General features: G+C 36.5%; 1 protein-coding gene across 2 annotated transcripts; it reads left to right on the top strand.

Annotated features, from left to right (window-relative positions):
• Positions 1 to 20,380: 20,380 nt before the first annotated feature.
• On the top strand, positions 20,381 to 24,434 carry VTE5 (phytol kinase 1 VTE5). 2 transcript variants are annotated; one of them, XM_082883166.1, is made up of 6 exons: positions 20,381 to 20,904; positions 23,252 to 23,319; positions 23,439 to 23,570; positions 23,672 to 23,787; positions 23,866 to 23,980; positions 24,083 to 24,434. In XM_082883166.1, exons 1-6 carry the CDS (start codon positions 20,491 to 20,493, stop codon positions 24,267 to 24,269), a joined length of 1,032 nt encoding a protein of 343 aa, XP_082739292.1. In that variant the 5' UTR covers positions 20,381 to 20,490; the 3' UTR covers positions 24,270 to 24,434. The 2 variants fall into 2 exon arrangements, with proteins under 2 accessions (XP_082739292.1, XP_082739291.1); XM_082883165.1 differs by having other exon boundaries at positions 20,396 to 20,904; positions 23,249 to 23,319.
• Positions 24,435 to 26,150: the final 1,716 nt, after the last annotated feature.

A 26,150-nucleotide genomic window follows, 5' to 3' on the forward strand; every position in this document is an offset into this window, starting at 1 on the left:
TAATTTAATAGAAAACTCGGTCTCTCAGTGAGGTAGAAAACTAGTAAGATCCTCGGGAAAAATATACGAGTATTCACAAACTACCCTCAGCAATTCAACTCGGACCACATCACTCTCACTACCCAAGAGAGTTGCAAGAAGACAACTAAGTTTGCCCCTACCACGAGGGTCATAAATTGGCAATAAGACTATATCAGCTTGGTTCCCCAAAAAAATAAAAATAGCCACCACTCGAAGTGCATACCATAACTCTCTGACCGTAATAATCAAAACAACACGATACGAAGACAACCAATCCACGCCTAAAATGACATCAAAGTCTGACATGTCTAACAACACAAATGTAAAAGGAAGTTGGTGTCCGACAACCTCTATCTCACAACCACGACATCTCCGGTCCAAGTCAACCTTACCCCCAACTAGAGACTCTACCCTGAGCGGAGACGCTAATTGTGCCACCTCTAACCCCAAAACTGATGCGATTATAGATGAAATAAAGGAATGTGACGCACCAGTATCAATCAACACATTAGCAATAGCAATTGAATTAAATAACAAGAAATTACCTCTTAAAATAGAGGGTACTGGCAACTGATCTGGCATACTAACATCATACACACGCCAGATAGGTCTTTTCGCCACCTGTTCACCTCTTAGAGCATAAGACTGATAAGCTGACTGAGCCAAAGAGGCTCCCTGATTGGCCTTCAAGGCCTATACTGACTGGGTAGGCTAATGGCTCTGTGTCTGCCTCGAACCAAACATACCAAATGTGCAACCTGTTTGAGGAAAAAACCTCCTTAAGTGCCCCGACTACCCACACTAATAACAGACAGGCGGCTGTCCTCTTCCCTGACTTTGGCTCTGAGAACGAGCCGCAGGCGATGCAGATTGTTGCCCTCCTCCTCTCTGCGGGCAAATTGGAGACTTGTAGCCCAGCTGGCCATAAGCAACTGATCCCACCCTGATTTCCTCTCCCTAAACCAGAACTTGGTACAGGAAAGATAGATCTAAACTATGTTGCCTGGGACTATTGTACAGTAGAACCCCTCTGCCTCTTCTTGTCCCTCGTCTCTCCTTGAACCTCTTGACTCCTCTACTTGGAGCCTCTCATGCTCTCATCCTCAGTTTGAATCACGGTCTCTAAATGAGCCGCCACCTCCACAAGGCGACTGTAATCCCTAATCATAGACCCGGCCACCTTGAATAGGAGTCCGGTCCTCAGCCTCTTCTCAAACTCCAAAAACGACATTCCTCTATCGCCACAAGCTCCGTTGCAAACCTAGAGAGGCTAGTGAAAGCTTCCTCAAACTCTACTACAAGCGTGTTCAGCTGCTTGAGCTTCAAGAACTGATCCCTCAACTTCTCCCTAGCAATGGGAGGTAAGAACTTGCCCTGGAAGACGTTGGCAAAAGCCTCCTAAGTCACCCCAATGCGCCCACATGCATACTTCCACCATTGACCTGTATCTCTCTTTAACTATAAGGATGCCAAGGTATAGCTCGGCTTTACGTGCCCCCTCTCTGAAGACGAATAAGCCATACAGTATCGGATTTTCGCGATTCTGAATCTGATCTCACAAGTGCAATGTGAAACAGATAAACACTAAAAAGTCCCAATTTGGCAAATCTTTTGGAAAATCAATTTTGAATCAAATTGCCAAAAATAGACTGTTTTGCCAGATACAGAGTCGCTACCTAAATATTTTGGAAAATTTAGGAAACTCATAACTCATGCCAAAGGCCACGTGTCCGTCATGACCAAGATTGTCTTGGCTCGGGAACTTAGGTACGAAAGGGGAAGCTCATGAATTGAGCACCCCCACTCACCCGATCAAAGATCGGCCTCTACTAATCATGATATGAATCTTATCTACATTATATGCTTTTGTTCCGATTATTAGGCTAGTATTACTATGTGACACGCACGTATACAAATATAGACTAATTTGCAAGAATTGGAACATTTGATTCGTGTTTATTTTGAAAATTGTTTCGAATATGTACTACTTGAAAAAGTGATTGCATATGAACATTACTTAAATTATTCCAATTCAAGCAATTATCCTTTATCCACAGGCATTCAAACAGTTTATCACTTAAGCACTTAGCCTCATGGCAAGCATGCTAGACATGGCAACATCAACATGCAATGCAATATGCTAAAGCATGCAAAGGTTCACCTAGTACTCCAAGCCAAAAAGAAATGATAAAGTTAGAAAGATGCATGATCCTAACTATGCAATATGACTAATGCAACACATGCAATATGCAATTACTAGGCTCGGGTACTTAACATGATATGTGAAAAAATTTGATAGCATGCGGTCTCAGCACATATTCAAAGAAGTATTTAAATGACAATGCAAGTTAGAACGATGAACCGAGCCTCGGTGCATACAAGACAAGTGGATGCAAACATGAAGTATGCTAAACAAAACTTGATGTCCTAATCTAACCATCGTAAGTAGATAAATAAAAGGGAGAAAGACGTGAGGTTAGAAGACATACACATTATTACAACATTGCGCCCTCACACAGGAGAGTCCGAATGACTAACTACAAAGCCACTATTTTATGCACAACACTAATATATTTACAACACGGATCCAGAGGATCGATGGAGGGCTCATGCATGAACGCGACTTCCATCCGAAAAAGTCACTGTTTCTGCTGCTAAATGCCCATGTTGCATTGTAGAACATTTGCACTAATTTCCACCTTCAAACCAACTCTATTCTGCTTCAAAACTACACTGGTTGATTTTACACTGGTGGCCGACAGAGGGCCTACCGTCCACTGATGATGGCCTACCGGCCATTGCTGACTGGATTGTCCTGCTGCAACAGAGAGCAAATAGCGCAGAGACAGTGTATTCTCAAGGGTTTGTTTGCACAATTTACCCCTCCTTATCATTTGAACAGCTTAAGGGAGTAGTAAGTTTGATTTCACAAACCACCAATGGATGCAATTTCATTACATGATGGCTTATGAATCAAGTGTGCAAATTTGATGAATGCAATAAAATAAAACTCTTAAAACCACCTCACTACCATGAAAGATCAAGGGAAGTAGTTGACAATGAATCTTGAACCATTTTCATCACTAATGAGTATGAAACGACTCAAGACTCAAGGGTTCAATTAACGTCTAATTGAACCCAAACCAAATTATTATCTTGCACCTTTTTAATCACCAATTTTATTACACCATTTTAGTTACCTCTCAATTATTTAATCAATTAAGTCCAAAAGTGAGTTTAAGTCCTCTAATGGAAAGAGAGCTCAAACCAAGAGTTGTTTTGGGCATGAAAGAGACATCATACCATTGGTAATGAACCCCAAAAGGGATTAAACCATTAAGCATGATATCTCAATCTCATGCTTAAACAAATGAGTAGTTTGAAAACACTTTCAAAGCAAAACAAAAGCCAAGAAAGGAGGGAGGTTGTAGAGGTGATTAAGAGTGATCACAAGTATGGAAAGCCATAAATAAATGCAATCAACTCAAATAAGATGGCGTCTAATACCTAAAACACCAAACTCATGAGGACAATTACACTACAAGCATGCAAAACAAAACTCAAATGCAACAAACACTTAAAAACAGTCCTAACTAAGTCCTAAAACATGTTGGAATTAAGACAAAAATAGCTAGAATAATAAGCTAAAACATGGATCATGCTAGGCAAGTAAGCAAAACATAAGAAGGGGAGGCTAACCCCTCCAATTTTGGACTTCAAACCATGATTTTAGCCACTGAAATAATTCTGAAAATCAGTGTTTAAAGCTCAAAAAAAGATAGTGTAAAGGTAAGAAACACAAGGGTAAAGGCCTTGAGAGCAAGGTGTAAAGAAGGATGAACCACCCCTCAACCTTTATTGGCCTTAAAACCCAAGTTTCAGTCCAAAAATACAGAGTTTTTATAGCCCAAAAACAGTTGAAAAATAGTAAGAAAAAGAGTAAATACAATAAGTAAAGAGGCAAAGCTTTATACCTCTTGAAGAGGAGATCACTTTCAAGCAATAAAATAAGGAAAACACACCCTCAAGAGCTCAAACAAGGCTCAAAGATACCTCAGTTCAAAGACGGAGAGGTTTGGTTAAGAGTGTATAGGCAAAGGTGAAAAGTGTATAGGCAAGGGTGAAGAAATTTGCAAGAGAGAGAGAGAATTGTAGAGAGAGAGAAAAAATTTTGCTCCAAAATTTTTCTAACCCCAAAGCAAGAGGGGAGGTCCTCTATATATAGAGAAACATGAACCTTCTTCAAAAATATCCAACCATACACGTGGGAGCAGATGAAAACATCTGTGCAAACAGTTGGCACAGTTGTCACAAAATATCTACAAAACACGTTGGTGGCCAATAACTAGGAGCAATGGCCGGCAGCCCATAGTAGTGGCCGGTAGGCCATCAGATGTTGCAGGCTTGAAAATCCAAGGTTTTGGTCAAAAACAAGGCAACAGGGGTGTAGGGTTTGTAGGCTCAAAGCTATGGCATTCCACTGAGGATTTCGAGCACTTAACAAGCATATAGACTCATCATTAGGTGTGCAAGTGATGATATCCAAGTCGTAAGGGCCGTCAAAAATTAGATGTCTACACAAGGTCACTCTCAAACCATCGTCCTCGATGCCAAGCATCTCAAACATCTTCACCATCTACTCTAGGCACTCATCCGCCTTCAATGGCTCCTTAGGATTCCCCAAAAACTCATCCGGATTCAATCAAAAGAACTCCCTTTTCAGAAAAAGACGACCTTGTCTCAACAACATAGGCTTGGACTTGATTCTCAAGCCTGAGAATGTCCATGGATTTCCTCAAAGCACCAGCCATTTTCCAGGCGAAAGCGCCTATGGCTTGTTGACCTACTGGCTCAGCCACGTTGGCCTGACCAACTCCTTCCTCTTGCTCCGGAGTATCATCCGGTAACGGCACCTCCTACCGCCTAGGCCTACCACGCCGACCACTACTACGTCCATGTCCTGACATCCTAATAAAGGTAACACAACATATTAGCACATTTACAAATCTACCAAAGCTAATTCACTCATGTCCTAGAGCGGTGGACAACAATTAATTCACTCCACATAAGCACCTAATCATATAAACACAAACGAACTTCCTTTCCAGATAATGACTGTCTCACGACATTGTCAGAGTTCCAATTAGAAATAGCAATGATCAATTGCTCTTTTAATAGGACTTTTAGAAACTTGTAGACCCAATCAATATCTAAGAAATTAAATTCCATACTCATTTTGTCACATAAGCATGTTATCACATCGCATAGCAGGTGTATTCTAATATCTTCTAGCAAAAGAACCCATTTTAGTAATAACAACTTCCCACGATCCCAAAGTATTCAAACTCAGTAGCTCTGATACCAAGTTGTCACACCCCGAAATAATTAACAATAACTCATCTATTAACAATGCTACAATTGATCAAAAATCTCATAACTTCTATTCATTTTATCTTTGATCATTACAAAAGATCACATATGCAATATATATTCAGCAATCCTAAATTATGAATCTATAGCATATGGCATGGATACAAGAGTAAAAGGGAAATTAAAATCAAATAAAGAAATACCCTAATGGCTTACAACTTTCCAAGACGATACTTGGTTACAACAAAATGAGTTTAAACTCAATACAAGTAATGCCCGAGGTTTGAACAAAAATATTTACAACAAGAAACAAAAAGTGAATCCTTAAGTTCCAAGTCCTCCCAAGCTATGTTCTTGGTGGAGGCATATCATCACTACTTGAAAAAAAAATTTCCACATAGAGTGAACCAAAGTCTAGTAGAAATTCTCTAACACAATATATAAATCTTAGCAAAATTATAATTGAATGCACATGCATGCTCTTTCTCAAACATTCCTTGTTTTTCATCTCAAACCAATACAATGCCAAATTATAAATCAATTCATGAAATAATCCTTTTATACAGAAAACAGGGCAGTGGATACAAAACACTGAAATCTCTAGGTACATGTCTGCTAGTAGGCTATATAAGCACTACCCAAGCCATTTTACGGGTACTAACTGGAAGGATCAGCACCTAACCATACGGGTTTCTGGACTTTCACCAAGGACACACAAGCCAACATTATAACCACAGCCACACCCCCTAACCAGATTCACCAAGGTATTCACCTCTTTTTCTCAAACCGATACATTTACAATGTTCAATACGTAATGATGCTCAATGCATAATGGATGAGAAATTTGTTTCAATTCAACCTAATCCTCATGCAATGTCTACAACAATCAAGACAATTCTCCACCATAGCCCTAAACATATATTTCTATTCTATAGATAAATTCAATTCAAAATATGCAATTTCATCAATTATAATGGGAGTGATAGTACATATCCAACTCCACCCTCATTATCATTGTTCCAATTTCACAATATCTCACAACATTTTCCCATTGTCCTTCACATTTTTCCAATTATTCAAAATTAGGGCAAAATCCCATTTTCTCACAAAATCAATTTTAAGAAAAGATTTCCATCATCTCAACCCAAATCATCCATAACCATCTTCCCACAACCATTTTCAAGAATCAATTTGGAAAACCCCTATTTTGATTTCAAACCAAACCCTAGGTTTTACCAAAAATTCCCAAAATAACTAACCCCTTTCAAAAACCAAATAACTAAGTTAAAAATCATATAAAGAGTTAAAGGAATCCATACCTTAAAAAAGAAAACATGAAGGATAGATGGATAGAACTTGTCGATGTCAAAAACACTAGATGCTCCAATCAAAATGAAGCCTTCGACGTGCTCAACATTTTTCTCCAAAGGACAAGGGTGAGAAAACTCTCGAATTGAGAGTATTTGGGACTAAAGATCAAGAACTAGAGAGAGAGTGAGAGAGAGAGAGAGAGTGAGAGTAGATATAGGGTTTTGAAATGTTTAGAGAGAGAAAGAGATGAAAAAGTGATCCAAAAAGGATGTCTTTTGGACTGATAGATGTATAGACTGCTCGAGCGACCAAAACACCGCTCGAGCGAACAGACGCGATAAGTGACACCGCTCGAGTAACCAAAATCACTGCTCGAGCACACAATGACCCTTTCCTAATAGTTCAAACCTACAAAAGATCACTCGAGCACAAGAAATTTCGCTCAAGCAAAGATATCAAACTCTCAGTAGTTTTGCAAAATGTAAAAGGCTGCTCGAGCGTAAGAAGCATCGCTCAAGCGAATAGGCAACAACTTATTGAAAAAACTAACTTCCCAACCTATTTGAAACACAACCAAAACTCCCAATAGCCAAACTCAACAAGTATTAGAATGGAAAAGAGATAAACAACGGTTAAGTACAAGATTCTCGGATCCAAAAGCAATAAAAGGGTCGGGTTTAAACTGGAATCGTTATAATAATTCCTCACCCCCACTTCTTTTTATCCCTTTTCATTTATTTGTTTTTCATATCTGTAAATAAGCATCATGTTTTATTTTTCTCCATATCTATGTTTTGCACTCATGTTTCATGCATTAAAATTCGGCTCATTTGTATCTGTGGGTTTAATCAATTTCTATGTGATTTTGTATGCTATCCCTTGTCTTGAAATGATTCACATGTCATGTATTAGTAGCCGAATTTTTAGTTACATTTTTGTATATGTATATATTACATTAGAATTTTGCATCTAGGATTATGCATATATTTCTAACTTTATTTTGTAGCTTCCCCGCGGGATGTCAGTAAATAGTATGTAAGTGTTTATGCTTTAGCATCCCTCCCGTGTGTGTGTTTTTTTTATTATGTCTACCATCTTACCATGCAACTACTTGATTAATTGATATAACTCTATGACTGTTGGTAAATGGAGGTTGTATCGCTTAATTTGGAATAATATTGATTTCATGCTTGTGAGCTTGGTTTCTTTTGAGTTGCACATTTTCAAAAATCCTTTTTCAAAATGCATGAGATCATAACACTCCAAAATAAGTGGCGCAGTCTATACTTGATTGTTTCACATAGTAAATTTTAACATTATTAATTATCAGAACATCAATATATAAAGTTAATAAAACTCATATCATGGTTTAATAGAGATCAATTTTTTGATCAGGTGAGCGGGGGTGCTCAATTAATGACCATCCCCCCTCATACCTAAGGTTCTGAACCGAGACATCTTTGGTTATAACGAACAATGGCCTTGGCACAAGTCATGAGTTTCTTAATTTTCCTAAAAGATTAGGTGGTGACTTTGAGATCTGGTGATACGGTCCATTTCTGGCAACGATTTTGCACTAAAATGGATTTTCTATAAAAGTTACAGGATCTAGACTCTCATCTGTATTTCACACTACACTTGTGAAACTAGATTAAAGAAATCAAGGGTCCGAACTATTTAGCTCGCTTAGGTACCCCCAAGTATACGATAATATCATTGTTCACGGTGACAAGCAGAAAGAGACCTTCATTTATGAGAGAAAGAAAAGAGAGAGACAGTCGATTCATCACTCAATCATTTATTGTTTTCAATCATCTCTTAATCGTTTATCATTTATTGAGAAAAAAAGAAGAGATGATATGCAAAATTAAAGGGAGCTTTTTTAGTAAATCCACTCTCTAAGAATACTATTCCATAAACCCCATAGTGTTTTCTACTATTCCATTAGGTCCTATTTCATATTAGAAGACCAAAATACCCTTCCCCTCTTCCTCTCTCATTTTGAATCAAATAATCATCCCTCTTCCTCTCTCTTTTTTGCAGAAAATCGCGCACTATATTTCCACCCTTCCGAAAATCCAAAATCGTGTTCCATATCATCTCACACCCACACATCTCTTATTGTCCCATCGTCGCAATGTCTCATCGTCGGCTTCATGATACCTCCGCCATCCATCTACGAAAACGTAGAAATCACCATTGGTGAACATCTTAAAGTTCCATCTTCGTTAAGATCACCATCGACGACCATTTGTGACAACCTAACCGTCGATATGGGCAAAAAGAGTAAGTAATCTCACCAATTTTGTATGTAAACCCTAAATCTCTTGTTGAAATTACACCATTGTGAACTTCCAATATCCCCTGTTTCTATTCATACAATGTGTAGAACTTCATATTATGCCCTAATCGTGAATGTGAACCCCTCAATCCCAATCCCCAAGTATATGGTTTTGTTCACCCAAAAATAATGCAGTGGCAATTACATTATGTTGTCAAAAGTTGTGAACATTCGCATGGGAATGAAAAATGTTGGGCCAAGCCAATTGTTTTAGATGTTGTTGTTCTTGTTCTTGTTGTTGTATGTTTTAATCATGTGAATCTCCTATACACATTTCGTCAATATGAACTTCCACAGTAGTGAGCTTCATAGTATATGGTTTTATTCATTTAATGTGTGAACTTTATATTATAATTGTTATTGCCCTTACTATTATTGTTGTTAACAGTAGTGGACATTCACAGGGAAGTCAATATGTTGGCCCAAGCCAATGTTTCAGGTTTTGTTATTGTTGTTGTTATTGTATGTTTTAATCATGTAAATGTCCTATTGAAATTGCATCAATATAAACTTCCACGATAGCCCCTGTTTTTATTCATTCATTGTGTGAACTTCATATTTTTACTGTTATTGCCCTTACTACTAGTGTTGTTAACAGTAATGGGCATGCACAAGGAATATGTTGGGCCAAGCCAATTGTTGCAGATGTTCTTGTTGTTATTGTATTGTTTGATTATGTGAATGTCCTATTCAAATTGCACCAATATGAATTTCCACACATATCCCTTATGTCTATTCATACAATGTGTGTAATTTCATATTGTTACTGTTCTTGCCCATAATATTGTTGTTGTTAACAGTAGTGAACATTCACATGAAAACAAAGAATCATGGTCCAACTTGCTTGTGTCAGATGATGTTGGTATATATAATTATGTTGTGAACATTTATAACATGTGTAAATTGATTAGTCATTTTGTGAACATTCATCATTGTGTTTATCACTCATGTTATTCCATGTTTGAAATTGTATTTCACTTTGTGAACATTCGCATCTATCAAAGTGTATCAACTCGACTTGGGAACCAAATGTAATCACCTTTTTTTGTGTAATCAAATTACATTTTTTTTGTCCCAATACAAACTTTCTCTCTTGTTGTCATTGTTATTTTTGGTCCTTGTTGTTCATGTTGTTGCTGTTATTTTTCCTCTTTTTGCTGTTGTTGGTATTATTGAAATGATGTGAACTCCCAAATTTGTTACTTGTCCTAGAAAATAGAAAATTGTCGTTGTTTCGGATATTGTTGTTGTTATTCACATGATGTCAATATTCACATAGGGACCATGTCCTGAATAAATTTGTTATATGATTGTGAACATTGTGTCAAGCAAATCCCCAAATAAAAACATTTCTTCTAGTTGTAGTTCAATTTTGATGTGAACCTTGACATTGTAAACACTAATGTTGTTCATATTTGTCCACTTAATATTCACATCACATGTGTACACTGAAAATATGTGGTTTGTGGTTAATGAATGGGTGATGTTGTCATGTTGTTTGGTTGTTTATAGGCACTATGAATGTTCACATTAGTGTTATTTGCTTATAAATGTGTACATATAATCATTGTCTTATTGTGAATTGTTATAACCAAATGTTGATGTGAAGTTTAACATTCCCTTCTATATACATAGACATACCTAATATTATATGGATGTATAAATATTAGTATTCGGTGTGACCACTCATATTTATACCCTAGCAGTAATATGAATATTCACATCTCTAATGATGTGAATGTTCACATTATTATGTTTGTCACCTAAATAGTACTTTGTTGCTTTTGCTTATATGAATATCGTTGAATGTGAACATCCACACTGACTAATAATGTGTCGATGTCAATGTGCATGCCTACCCTACCAATTCTATTGAAATCAAATTTAATATTCATATAAACACTCACTATTTGTGCATACCTATGTAACAGATGTTGCATCTAAATTTTGCACAAAGAGGAAGAGAGAGAAGTATAATGCCAAAGAAGAAAGCATGCCTCTAGAGAGCAACACCCACATCGACATGCAGCATGTCAATTATCAATCAAAAACTGATGACAAGCACCAAGTTTTGAGATCCTCAATTGGACTATTTGAGGCAAACTCCATTATTCGATAGTTGGGGTTGTCCACCATACACTAGCTATACCAAAATACAGTGCTAGTTTTTTTTTTTTTTTCTTTTGGGTAATTTTGGTAACTTGTAGTTGAAAACCCTTGACAACATATATATAAATCAATGATATACTTCTCACAGACCTATGTATTTTGATGGTATATTTGGTGTTGATGTGTTTCATGTGCTAAACAATATAAACTGTGAATATTTACATCTATTTTCTTATGTTGAAGTTTGTGTGAATGTTCACATCATAATTTATGTTCAATAAATGTGAATGTTCAAATTATATCCTATGTTTATTGTGGTTGACTACAGATGTTAATATTCACATTATACATTAATTAGGTGTATGATCTATGCACAAATATATTAGAATTAATGCAAATTTTTACATTTTCATTGCATTGTAAATATTCACATCATACTTGACTAGAGATGTTAATATTCACATTATATATTAATTAGGTGTACGACCCATGAACAAACATACTAGAAATTGGTGTGAATGACATCGTAATTCATATTAATGCCCATTTTCAATTAATTTGAATGTTTAAAATATGTCTTATGTTTACTGTGATCGATTACAGATGTTAATATTTACATTTTACATATGTAAGGTGTGTGATTCATGCACAAATATATCAAAAAAAAATATTGACTACATACAATGACAGTTGACCAAACAGTGTTCTAAACAATATGAAGTGTGAACATCCATATCTTGTCTCTTATATTGAAGTTGGTGTCAATGTTCACATCGTAATTATGTTAAGGCCCATTTTCAATCACATTATGTCCTATGTTTATTATAGTTGATTACAGATATAAATATTTACATTGTACATAAATAAGGTGTATGATCCATCCACAAATATACTAGAATTAATGTGAATCTTCACATCTATTTGTTACATTGTGAATATCACATCATTTTTGTTCCAAATAAACATTGTGGATGACTGAATAGAACAGTCTGACATGAATTTTAACATCACAATTGCATAGTGATAATGAACACAGTGACAATATATACACTATCTATATATTATCATGATTTCGGCGAGGGTGCGAGTTGAGGTGGGATTGTAGAGGAGAGAGAACGAGCGAATAGTGTGGAAGATGGAGTAAGAGAGGTGGCAGTGGTGGGCAATGAGATCGGGGAGGAGAGAGAGAGTGTGTGTGTGGCGAAGAGAGAGAGGGTCGCAGTCTGGTTGGGGACAGAAAGAGAGATAGGGTTTGGAGGAGAGAAGAGATGGTGGAGTCGGAGGTGGAAGGATTGAGGAGAGATCGAGCGAGAGATAGAGCTTGTAGAGAAGTGGAGGCAGTTATGGGTTGGTTGAGAATTTGCTCAAATTTGGCACGAAGTTGTTGCTCCATTTATGGAGTTGGTGTGCTGTGAAGTTCTCTGAAGCAATTTGAGATGATAGAGTTGGTGTGTGCTATGCTGTGAAATTATATATATATATATATGAAATGTGTATATCTTTTTTTTATGTAATACATATCAACAATAGACATAAGGATATAATAGTCTAACAAATAATATAAATAAGGGAAAAAAAGGACCTTATGGAATAAAAGTATAAATACATGAGACTAATTAGGTTATAATTTTCCTTGGTGGACTTATTGGGTTAGAACACCTCTAAATGGGATTTGTCAATAAAAAACCCAAAATTAAATATGTATTTACTTCAATGTGAAGATATTATAAATATATGTAAAATTGATACTAAGTGGAGTATTTTAAAAAAATCTATTTAAAATTTAAGATTTAAGATGGAAATTCCAAAAAAATAAAAGACCTTAAAAAAAATTAAATAGATGCTAATAGTAACCATCATTAAAATGTTGTCCGACAAAAGTGGCAGTAAAAAAGCGCAAAACAGTGGCCATATAGATTCACTACCCGAAAACAGACATAGCCGATGGAGAGTTTTTAAAGAGAGAAAGAGGGGTTTCTAGAGATGGGAACAGCTGCTATCACGAACCCGGCATGGATAGCCACCGCCGCCGCCACTACTGTGCCCTTTAAACAGTCCTCGCTCTCTCTTCTTCGACACCACGTACGCCCTCACAAGCCCTATCTTCTCTCTCCTCCTCCTCCTCCTATCACTACTACTCTCCGCACAGGGAGGCGAGTTTGGGCCACTGGTGGCGGCGATGGTGTCCTCCGGTGGTGGTCCTCAGCTGTCCTTAGAAGCCTCCACATGCGGTCCAGATTCCGCCCCGCTGCCGTCTCTCTCACCGCCGGAGACGGCGACGTAATTTTGCATGATGCTAGGGCAACAGCAATCGTAATGGTGGGTGCTTACTTTCTCATCTTAACTTTTGATTCTCTCACCCAGCGCAATCTCATCCAACAGGTCACTCTTTCCTACTTTATTCGTATATATATATACAGATTTTCATAAGTCTTACTCCACACAAACTTAACCCCCTTTCTCGTCAATCTAGTCAATGGTGAGGCCAATCTAGAGACGTCCTTCACAAAACGTCGGTAATACCCGAATAAACCCAAGAAACTCTAGATCTCAAAGGCATTCTTAAGTTGTTCCCAATCTTGCACTGCCTCTATCATAAAAGAGTCTATGGTCACTCCTTCCCCGTATACCACATGGCCTAAGAACTTAACTTCTTTCTACCAAAATTCGCACTTCCCGAACTTAGCATACAAATAGTAGGCTCTGAGCAACTCAAGTACAACTCACAAATGTTCCTCGTGTTCCTCCTTAGAGAGTGAGTAGATCAAGATGTCGTCAACAAAGACAACTACAAAATGGTCTAAAAACTCACAAAAGATTTGGTTCATCAAATATATAAACGAAGCCAATGCATCGGTTAGCCCAAAAGGCATCACTAAGGGCTCGTAGTGGCCATACTGCGTATAGAATATCATTTTCTAAATATCCTTCTCCTTCACCCTTAGCTAGTGATAACCCGATCTCAAATCAATCTTGGAAAATCAACAAGACCCCATCAACTGGTCAAACAAATCATCTATACGAGGTAATAGATACTTGTTCTTAACAGTTGCCCGATTTAGTTTCCGGTAATCAATATACAGTCGCAAGGTGCCATCTTTCTTCTTAGCGAAGAGAGTTGTTGCTCCCTAAGGAAATGTACTAGGGAGAAAGAAGCCCTTATCTAATAGCTCTTGGAGTTGAATCTTCAACTCATACAATTCAGCGGGTGCAAATCTATACGGTGCCATAGAAATTGGAGAACTCAATCACCCAGTAGGGTGGCAAACTAGTAAGATCCTTGGAAAAAATATACAGGTATTCACATACTACTCTCAGCAATTCAACTCGGAGCACATCACTCTCACTACCTAAGAGAGTTGCAAGAAGACAATTAAGTTTGCCCTTACCACGAGAGTCATAAACTGGGGATAAGACTCTATCAGCTCGGTTCCCCAGAAAATAAAAACAGTCACCACCCCAGGTGCACACCGTAACTCTCTGACGGTATCAATCAATAACATCATGATATGAAGACAACCAATCCATGCCTAAAATGGCATCAAAGTCTGACATGTCTAATAACACAAATGTAAAAGGAAGTCGGCACCCAACAACCTCTATCTCACAACCACGACATCCCCGGTCTAAGTCAACCTTACCCCCAACTGGAGACTCTACTCTAAGCGGAGACACTAATTATGCCATCTCTAACCCCAAAATTGGTGCGAATGTAGATGAAATAAATAAATGTGATACACCAGTATCAATCAACACATTCGCAATCGAATTAAATAACAAGAAGTTACCTCTCAAAACAGAAAGTGCTGGCAACTAATCTGGCATAGTAACAACATATACACATTCGGTAGGTCTCTGCTCCACCTACTTACCCCTCAAAGCATAAGACTAATAAGCTGACTGAGCCAAAGGCTCCCTGAGTGGCCTTCGAGGCCTGTACTGACTGGGTAGGCTAATGGCTTTGTGTCTGCCTCGAACCAGACACACCAAATGTGCCATCTGTCTGAGGAAAAAATCGCCTCAAATGCCCGACTGCCCACACTTATAACAGGTAGGCGACTGCCCTCTCTCTTGACTCTGGCTCTAAGAACGATCTGCAAGTGGTACAGATTGTTACCCTCCTCCTCTCTGCGAGCAAACTGGAGACTTGTGGCCTAACTAGCCATACTTAAGCAAGTGATCCCATCCTAACTTCCACTCCTTGAACCAGAACTCGATACAGGAAAGGTGGATCTATACTATGTTGCCTAAGATTGTTGTGGGGTAGAACTCCTCTGCCTCTTACTATCCCTCGTCTCTCCTTGAACCTCCTGACTTCTCTGCCTAGAGCTCCTCATCCTTTCTTTCTCAGTCTGAATCACGGTCTCTAAATGAGCCGCCAACTCTACAAGATGACCGTAATCTCTAATCATAGACCCGGCCTTGAATAGGAGTTCGGTCCTCAGCATCTTCTCAAACTCCACACAACGGCATTCCTCCATCGCCACAAGCTCCAGTGCAAACCTAGATAAGCTAGTAAAAGCTGCCTCAAACTTTGCTACAAGTGTGTTCAGTTGCTTAAGCTTTAAGAACTAGTCGCTCTACTTATCCCTAGTAGTGGGAGGTAAGAACTTGTCCTGGAAGGCGTTGACGAAAGCCTCCCAAGTCATCCCAATGCGCCCACGCGCATACTTTCACCATTGACCTGCATCTCCATTCAACTGGAAGGATGCCAAGGTCACTCTGAAACCGTCATCCTCGATGCCAAGCATCTCAAACGTCTTCACCATCTGCTCTAGCCACTCATCTTCCTTCAGTGGTTTCTTAGTATTCCCCAAAAACTCATCCAAATTCGATCGGAAGAACTCCCACTTTAGAAAAGATGGCCCTATCTCAGCAACATGGGTCTGGACTTGATTCTCAACCATGAGAATGTCCATGGATTCCCTAAAAGAACCAGCCATTTTCCAAGCCAAAGCGCCTGTGGCTTGCTAACTTGCTGGCTCGGCCACGTTGGCCTGACTAACTCCTTCTTCTTGCGTCGGAGTATCATCCGGTAACGACACCTCCTGCCGCCTAGGCCTACCATGCCTACCACCAGCATGTCCATGTCCTAACATCCCAATAAAGATAACACAATAGATTAGCACATTTGTAAATATGCCGAAGATAATTCACTTATGTCCTAGAGCGGTGGATAACAATTAATTCACTCCACATAAACACCTAATCACATAAACACAAACGAACTTCCTTTCCAGATCATGACCGACTCATGACATTGCCAGAGTTACAATTAGAAACAACAATGATCAAGTGCTCTTTTAACAGGATTTTTAGAAACTCGTAGACCTAATTATTTAATATCTAAGAAATTAAATCGTATACTCTTTTTGTCATATAAGCATGTTATCACATCGCATACTAGGTGTATTTCTAATATCTTCTAGCAAAAGGACCCATTGTGGTAATAACCACTTCCCACGATCCCAAAGTATTCAAACTCGGTAGCTTTGATACCAAGTTGTCTCACCCCGATATAATTAACAATAACCCATCTATTAATAATGCTACAATTGATCAACAATCTCATAACTTCTATTCATTTTATCTTTGATTATTACAAAAGATGACATGCAATATATATTCACAAATCCTAGATTCGGAATCTATAGCATATGGCATGGATACAAGAGTAAAAGAGAAATTAAAATCAAATAAAAAAATGTCCTAATGGCTTACAACAAAATGAGTTTAAACTCAACACAAGTAAAGCTCAAGGTTTGAATAAAAATATTTACAACAAAAAACAAAAAGTGAATCCTTAAGTTCCAAGTCCTCCCAAACTATGTCCTTGGCGGAGGCATATCATCAATACTTGAAAATTTTTTTTCCATATAGAGTAAGCCAAAGTCCAGTAGAAATACTCTAACACAATATATAAATCTTAGCAAAATCATAAGGTGAATGCACATACATGCCCTTTCTCAAACATTCCTCGTTTTCCATCTCAAACCAATATAATGCCAAATTATAAATCAATTCATGAAATAATCCTTTTATACAAAAAATAGGGTGGTGGATATAAAACACTGGGAATCTCTTTGTACGTGTCTGCCAGTAGGCCATACAAGCACTACCTAAGCCATTTTACGGGTACTAAGGATCAGCACCTAACCGTGTGGATTTCTGGACTTTCACCAAGGACATACAGGCAAACATTATAACCACAAACACACCTGCTAACCAAATTCACCAAGGTATTCACCTCTTTTTCTCAAAACTGATACATTTACAATGTTCAATATATAATGATGCTCAATGCACAATGGATGAGAAATTTGTTTCAATTCAACTTAATTCTCATGCAACGTCTACAACAATCAAAACTATCATCCACCGATAGCCCTAAACAGATATTTCTATTCCATAGATAAATTCAATTCAAAATATGCATTGTCATCAATTGTAATGGGAGTGATAGTACATATACAACTCCACCCTCATTTTCATCATAAACCTTGTTCCAATTTCACAATATCTCACAACATTTTCCTATTTTTCTTCACAATTTCCAATTATTCAAAATTAGGGCAAAATCCCATTTTCTCACAAAATCAATTTTAAGAAAGATTTTCATCATCTCAACCCAAATCATCCATAACCATCTTCCCACAACCATTTTCAAGAACCAATTTGGAAAACCCCTCTTTTGATTTCATACCAAACACTAGGTTTTACCAAAAATCCCCAAATAACTAACTCATTTTCAAAAAGCAAATAACTAAGTTGAAAATCATATAAAGAGTCAAAGGAATCCCTACCTCAAAGAAGAAGACATGAAGGAAAGATGGGTAGAACTTGTCGGTATCAAAAACACTAAATGCTCCGATCAAAACGAAGCCTTCTGAGTGCTCAACGTTTTTCTCCAAAGGACTAGGGTGAGGAAACTCTCAAATTGAGAGTATTTGGGACTAAAGATCAAGAACTAGAGAGGGAGGGAGAGAGGGAGAGAGAGAGAGAGAGTTGATCTAGGGTTTTGAAATGTTTAGAGAGAGTAAGAGATGAAAAAGTGATAAAAAAAAAAAGGTCGTCTCTCGGACTGATATATGCACAGACTGCTCGAGCAATCAAAATCACTGCTTAAGCACACAATGACCTTCTCCTAATAGTTCAGATCTGCAAAAGATTGCTCAAGCGCAAGAAATTTCGCTCAAGCGAAAATATCAAACTCTTAGTAGTTTTGCACACTGTAAAAGGCCGCTCGTGTGCAAGAAGCATCGCTCGAGCAAATAGGCAAGAATTTGGGCAACAACTTATTGAAAAAACTAACTTCGTAACCTATTTTAAATACAACCAAAACTCCCAATAGCCAAACTTAACAAGTATCAGGATGGAAAAGATATAAACAACAGGTAAATTAACAATTCTTGGATCCAACAGCAATAAAAGGGTCGAGTTTAAACCAGAATTGTTATAACAATCCTCACCCCCTCTTCCTTCTATCCTTTTTCATTTATTTGTTTTTCATATCTATAAATAAGCATCATGTTTTATTTTTCTCCATATCTATGTTTTGCACTCACATTCCATGCATTAAAATTCAGCTCATTTGCATCTATAGGTTTAATCAATTTCTATGTGATTTTGTACGCTACCATTGTCTTGAAATGATTCACACGTAATGTATTAGCAGCCGAATTTTTAGTTGCATTTTTGTATATGTATATATTACATTAGAATTTTGCATCTAGGATTATGCATATATTTCTAACTTTGTTTGTGCAACTTCCTCGCGGGACGTCAATAAATACTATGTAAGTGTTTATCCTTTAGCACCTCACCTGTGTATGTTTTTTTATTATGTCTAACATCTTACCATGCAGCTACTTGCTTAATTGATATAACTCTATGATTGTTGGTGGATGGAAGTTGTGTCGCTTAATTTGGAATAATATTGATTTCATGCTTGTGAGCTCGATTTCTTTTGAGTTACACATTTTCAAAAAATCCTTAATGCATGAGATCATAACATTCCAAAATAAGTGACGTTGTCTATACTTGATTGTTTCACACAATAAATGTTAGCATTATTAATAATCAGAATATTAATATATAAAGTTAATAAAACTCATACATGATTTAGTAGAGGTCGATCTTTTGATCGAATGAGCAGGGGTGCTCAATTAATGACCATCATCCCTCATACCTTAGGTTCTGAATTGAGACATCTTTGGTTATAACGAACAATGGCATTAGCACGAGTCACGAGTTTCTTAATTTTTTAAAAATATTAGGTAACGACTCTGAGATCTGATGATGCAGTCCATTTCTGACAACGATTTTGCAGTAAAATGTATTTTCTATAAAAGTTGTGGGATCTAGACTCTCATCTGTATTTCACACTGCACTCGTAAAACTAGATTAAAGAAATCAAGGGTCCAAACCATTTATCTCGCCTAGGTACCCCCGAGTATACGATAATACCATTGTTCATGGTGACAAGCAGAAAGAGACCTTTGTTTATGAGAGAAAGAAAAGAGAGGGATAGTCGATTTGTTACTCAATCATTTATTGTTTTCAATCATCTCTTAATCGTTTATCGTTTATTGAGAAGAAAAAAGAAGAGATGATATGCAAAACTAAGTGTGTATTTACTTGAATGTGAATTATGAATATAAGTAAAATTGATACTAAGGTTTCGCTTGACAAGTAAACATTTTAGTCAAAAAAGTTAAAAATTTACTAAAAAAGTCGAAAAGCCTATAACTTATACTAAAAAGTCAAAAATTCTCTTTTTTCTCTACTTTTTGCACATCTTTTCGTAAAAAAATTAAAAAATCACTCCAAACATACTAATTTATTTTACCTCATATTTTAGCTAAAAATTTAAAAAATTACTAAGATAATATATTCCTAAACGAGGCCTAAGTAGAGTATTTTTTTAAAAAAAAAAATATTTAAAATTTAAGATTTAAAATGAAAATTCAAAAAAATAAAAGACTCAAAAACAAATATATATATATATATATATATATATGCTAATAATACCCGAAAAATGTTTGGGAGCACTAATTAGTGCTCCCACTAATTAGGTGGCAGTAGGTCCCGCCATTAATGATGTGATGTTTTGGTCTTAGAGTTTTTTTTATTATTTTTTTATTTTTTTAATGCATTAATGCTATTAATGGTGATATTTTTAGTGGGATGAATCATTGCTGAATAATACCCGTCACCAAAATGTTGTCCGACAAAAGTGGCAGTAAAAAAGCGCAAAACAGTGGCTATATAGATTCACTACCCGAAAACAGACATAGCCGAGGGAGAGTTTTTAAAGAGAGAAAGAGGGGTTTCTAGAGATGGGAACAGCTGCTATCACGAACCCGGCGTGGATAGCCGCCGCCGCCACCACCACTGTGTCCTTTAAACAGTCCTCGCTCTCTCTTCTTCGACACCACGTACGCCCTCACAAGCCCTATCTTCTCTCTCCTCCTGCTCCTCCTCCTCCTCCTCCTCCTATCACTACTACTCTCCTCACAGGGAGGCGAGTTTGGGCCACTGGTGACGGCGATGGTGTCCTCCGGTGGTGGTCCTCAGCTGTCCTCAGAAGCCTCCGCGCGCCGTCCAGATTCCGCCCCGCCGCCGTCTCTCTTGCCGCCGGAGACGGCGGCGCAATAATGCATGACGCCGGGGCGACGGCGATTGTAATGTTGGGAGCTTACTTTCTCGTCTTAACTTTCGATTCTCTCACCCAGCGCGATCTCATCCAACAGGTCACTCTTTCTCACTTTATTCGTATATATATATATATATATATATACGGAACTCATATATGAATTTGTATAATTTACTGATAGTATATACATTCACACGCATGCGCACAGATCTTGAATTCCTCAGGTTCAGCTCAAATTCTTACAGTCTGTTTGGATTGAGTGATTTGATGAAATGAGTGATTTGATGGAAAATGGATAAGGGTTTACAAATTAGGTACGAAAGTGTGAGAAATACTAGCAGAGACCAATTAAAGCTGGTGCTAACCCAAGTCAATTGAACCGACCAAATAGAATGGGATCAATCTGTTGGATCATACCAAGAATGCTTTGTTTTTTAAGAATTTTTTATACAATAAATACTATTTCAATAATAATAACTACCATAATACTCGTAGTATGCACGGATATAAAAAAATGTACAAAAATTAAATTTTAAAATTAAATAATAACATAAAATTTGTTTAAAATATATTGAAAAATAATTTAGACAATTAATTTTTAACCATTTTTAAAGTTACACTTAAGATTAGAAAAATTATTCATATGTCATTAAGGGTGTGTTCTAATTTTTTTTTTTTTTTTTGATATCCAGGTGTCTTGGCCAACTTACACGAACATCAACTAATAAATTCTTGATAAGAAATACATGTCATAGCTAATGAGTACAAATTAAAGGTTAAATTACAAAAAATACATTTCCCATAAAATATAAACGCATTGCATCCTTTGAGTTTTATAATTTTAATTTATCCTATCATAGAGTTCACCTATGAAGCACAGGTACGGGTACGGGTACGGGTACGGGTACGGGTACGGGTACGGGTACGGGTACGGGCACGGGCACGGGTACGGGTACGGGTACAAGTGCGGGTACGTCGATACGTCAAAATTCAAAAAAGTATGATACGGGTACGGTTGCGGTACGCCAATAAATATATATATTTTTATTATATATGATAAAAATTATAATTTATAAAATTTATTATATATATTATATATGATCAATTGTATTATATATTATACATGATCAATTACATTATATATAAAAATTTATTATATTATTATATATTATATGTATCACCAATTATATTATATATCTTATATTATATATATTATATTATATATCTTATTATATCTTATATTATATATCTTATATTATTTATATTATATTATATGTATCATATATCTTATATTATATCTGAGAAGAGGCGAGAGAGCAAAGGCGAAGAGAAGCAGAGGCGAGAGAGCAGAGGCGAGAGAGCAAAGGCGATCGAGAGGCGAAGAGAGAGAACAAGAGAACAGAGGCGATCGAGAGACGGAGAGAGAGAGAAAGGAGAGAGACGAAGACGATCGATCAACAGTGAGCAGAAGATCGGTCAAAGAGAGAGACGATTGATCGATCGATCGAAGAGAAAACCCTAGAATCCTTCATTGCCCTAGCACACAAAGGCAACGCCTCTCTACACTATCAGGTTCGATCTCTTCCATCTCCTCTGTCTCTCTCTCGATTCCCTCTATAGATGTGTTTATGGTATGTTTAAAGCACGAGGTTATCTCTCTCTCTCTCTCTATGTATGTATACATGTAGTTTTTGAGTATTTTTTGCCCTGGAACGTACCCATGGCGTACCCCCTCCGCACCCATGTCGTACCCAAATGTACCAGACGTACCAGACCCCTTTTGGCCGTACCCGGTACGCGTGCAGCCGTACCAGGTACGTACCCGGTACTTGTACGGCAACATTTTAGGAGTACCGGTGCTTCATAGGAGTTCACCCAATATAATAAATTAAATTGTGAATAAACTAATTATTCCTTGTCTACTTTGTAAGCGTTAAAATTTTCTTACCCATGCATAAAATTTATAATTTACCTTATATCATAACTCTTAGGTAAAAATGGATTAGGGTTGGCTTATGGAGTTACTGTTGGATTAGATATTAAAAGTGACTTAGAAGTTAATCAACTCAATTTTTACACCTACTTAACCTTGACCTAATCATTAATTACTACAAATTCCTTTCTCTTTCTAAATTCCTACCTAAATTCATTATCTAAACACAGCCAAAGAGAATTGTAGGTATTAAGTAAGGGGGGCTGGGAATGATGGCAGGGCTATGTTGTCTTTATGACTCTGTATAGAGGAAACTAGTAATTTTGTAATGATTTTTGGCATACAGATGCCCTTTTTCTTTTCTGTTGTGAATTCATAACAAGGACTTTCTAATCATTTTGGAAGCTAAACTTTCAAGGTGTTTATAAACGGAAGCAATATTTTATCATTTAGTTTCAATCTGCATTGTTTTTCTCATGAGGATTTTTTTCATTTTTCACCCGGCCAGCAGAATTTAAGCAGAAAACTGGTCCATATATTGTCTGGATTGCTTTTCATGGCTTGTTGGCCAATATTCAGGTATCTACTATCATCTGTCTTCATGGATGCTTACAAAATCAAATTTCTTGAACATTTTGCTGCCATGAAATATTGATTTCCCTTGACAACTTTGGCTGATCATTTCAATCCTAGAATAGCACCTCAACAGGGGCTCGCTACTTTGCTTCTTTAGTTCCTCTTGCAAATTGCTTAAGGCTTGTCACTTATGGCCTGTCCCTTGCCACTGATGAAGGACTAATAAAATCCGTTACTCGAGAAGGAAATCCAGAGTAAAGTTTCTAATCATCGTAATTTTTTTTCTTGTGTGGCTTTCTTCTCTATTACGTCACATGTGAATCGTCTGTAATTTTGTTGAATTTGTTTCTTGCAGAGAGTTGCTTAGAGGTCCTTTATATTACGTTCTGATATTGATTTTGTGTGTCCTTGTATTCTGGCGTGAGTCACCAATTGGAGTGATCTCACTTGCAATGATGTGTGGAGGGGATGGTAAACCTCTGCTTTAAAATCCAAACTCAGTAGTCTCTGAGTACTTGAAATGACTCTCTTCTGACGTCGGATTTGTAGGCATTGCTGATATCATGGGAAGAAGATTTGGGTCCGTGAAAATTCCATATAACAAAAAGAAGAGTTGGGTTGGTAGCATCTCAATGTTTATATTTGGTTTCTTGATCTCCATTGGGTGAGTTTTGGAAACTTTGTTTTGCAATCAAACACGTGATGGTAGATTAGCTTACCCCATATGAAATTTGATATTGACTCACAACTTTTTTTCATATGATAGGATGCTCTACTACTTTTCAGCCCTTGGATACTTCCAGTTGGATTGGGTTTGGACGGTGGAAAGAGTTGCTTTAGTTTCTTTGGTGGCAACAATTGTAGAGTCGCTCCCAATTACAGATGTAGTGGATGATAACATATCGGTTCCTTTGGCGAGCATGGTAACAGCATTTTTGAGTTTTGGCTATTAGCAAGTCTGGAATGGTCATGGTGAAAATAATCATCGGGAGAGGGGCACCTGCTGTCATGTATTTAATTAGTTTTCTTGTAACCGTTGCAATGTCATTGTTCACCTAGGGAGCACGCTTTTATTTTTTATTTTTTTAAGTCAATTCTCCATGTTTGGTTCCATAAAATTGAGTTCATTTTTCAAAAAATTAAATTTCTTATTTTTCATATTTTTTTTAGTGAATTTTTAAAAATATTTTATGCAATTTTTATTTTTTAGATACTCCTAATGTACATACACTTAAAATGGAAAAATCATTAGGTACCTTTGAGATATTAGGTAGTCATGCTTCCTCACCAATTATGCATCATGTTTCTTCATGTTCTTTAATCACTCAAAACAAATTATTAACATTACTTTCTTCACCAATCATACTATTATGGAGCACAATGTGGCCATATTCTTGGATTACTAAATAATCACCATGGTAGTTCGGGAGTATGGTTACATGGTGTTCCATAATAGTATGATTGGTGCAGAATAAGAGTTTTATGATTTTGTGATTAAAGAATATGAGAATGTACAATGGGTAATGAGTGAGAAAATATGATCACATGTATTTCAGGATTTTTTAATAATTTTCTCAACAGCAAATAGAGTTACTGAAAATCAAAATGATGGAATCGTGGTGTCTGGTCTATTAATTATATATGTAGTACCATTGTATACAAAGAGATTGCATGTCTAAATCCTATGAAATAGAGATTGATATCCTTTGATTGTGTTAACAACTAATTATTATTGATGTATACCTAATCGTGTAAGTAGTTTTGTTTAGAAGGATTTAGGCTTCGTTTGGGAGCAAGTTGTTTTAGTAATTTTTTTGATTTTTTGATTAAAATATGATATAAAAAAATTAGTATGCTTAGGATGATTTTTTGATTTTTTTACGAAATGATGTGTAAAAAATAGAAAGAAAAATAAATCTTTGGCTTTTTGTTATAGATTATTGGCTTTTTGATTTTTTTTTTAGTAAATTTTTAACTTTTAAGCTAAAAAGTGAAATTGCCAAATGAGGCTTTAATGGAAAAATTATCACTAAATGAAACTTTTCAGTTTTGTTAATTGAGGACTCAAAGCAAATTGAATTTTTTAAAAATTTGTAGAATTTCATAGGAGTGAACAGCGGATATACCGATCTATCAAAATCGACCGAACTGAATCGATCCGCCGCATTTTGGATGGATGCATGATGACGAGTGGACAGTTCCGGATTGATTTTTTCCAATCTGCTAATTTGGCGGATGGATGGCGGATTTGAGATTCTTTTGACCACAACCGAACCGCCAAACCGCGAGCACTCCTAATAATTTATAAGAATTTATGTTTTTAATTTGTTTAAATATTTTGTTTGTATTTTCAATTGAAAAAAAGTTTAAATATTCTGTTGAAAAAAAAAATTTAACTTGAATATATTTTTTAATTGAAAAAAATAAACGTATTATTTATCTATATTTTTTTATTTTTAAATTTAATTCTAAAAATAATAAATAGAAAATATGATATATGTTGGTTGGTTTTTATTTTCAAAAACATATATAGATGTAACAATACAGAGATATACAATCTTTACTGCTGCGCTGTTCATGGTTTTAGTTGTTTGAATTGTTATTATATTTTAAGAACCACAGATTGTAATATTTTATGTGGATAAATCATACTGTAATTGTAATATATGGATGAATCATGCTGTGATTGTAATATGTGGATGAGTCATGCAATGATTGTGATATTCTAAAGTTTCAAACTTTCTTTTTTTGGATGAGACATACAGTGATTGTAATAGTTTTTTAAGTCATTGACTATAATACTCTTTTTTTTCTTTTTTTCTTTTTTTCTTTTT

The sequence above is a fragment of the Camellia sinensis genome, chromosome 8 (genome assembly GCF_055761805.1).
Source record: "Camellia sinensis isolate YWXY chromosome 8, ASM5576180v1, whole genome shotgun sequence".
Taxonomy (NCBI): Eukaryota; Viridiplantae; Streptophyta; class Magnoliopsida; order Ericales; family Theaceae; genus Camellia; species Camellia sinensis.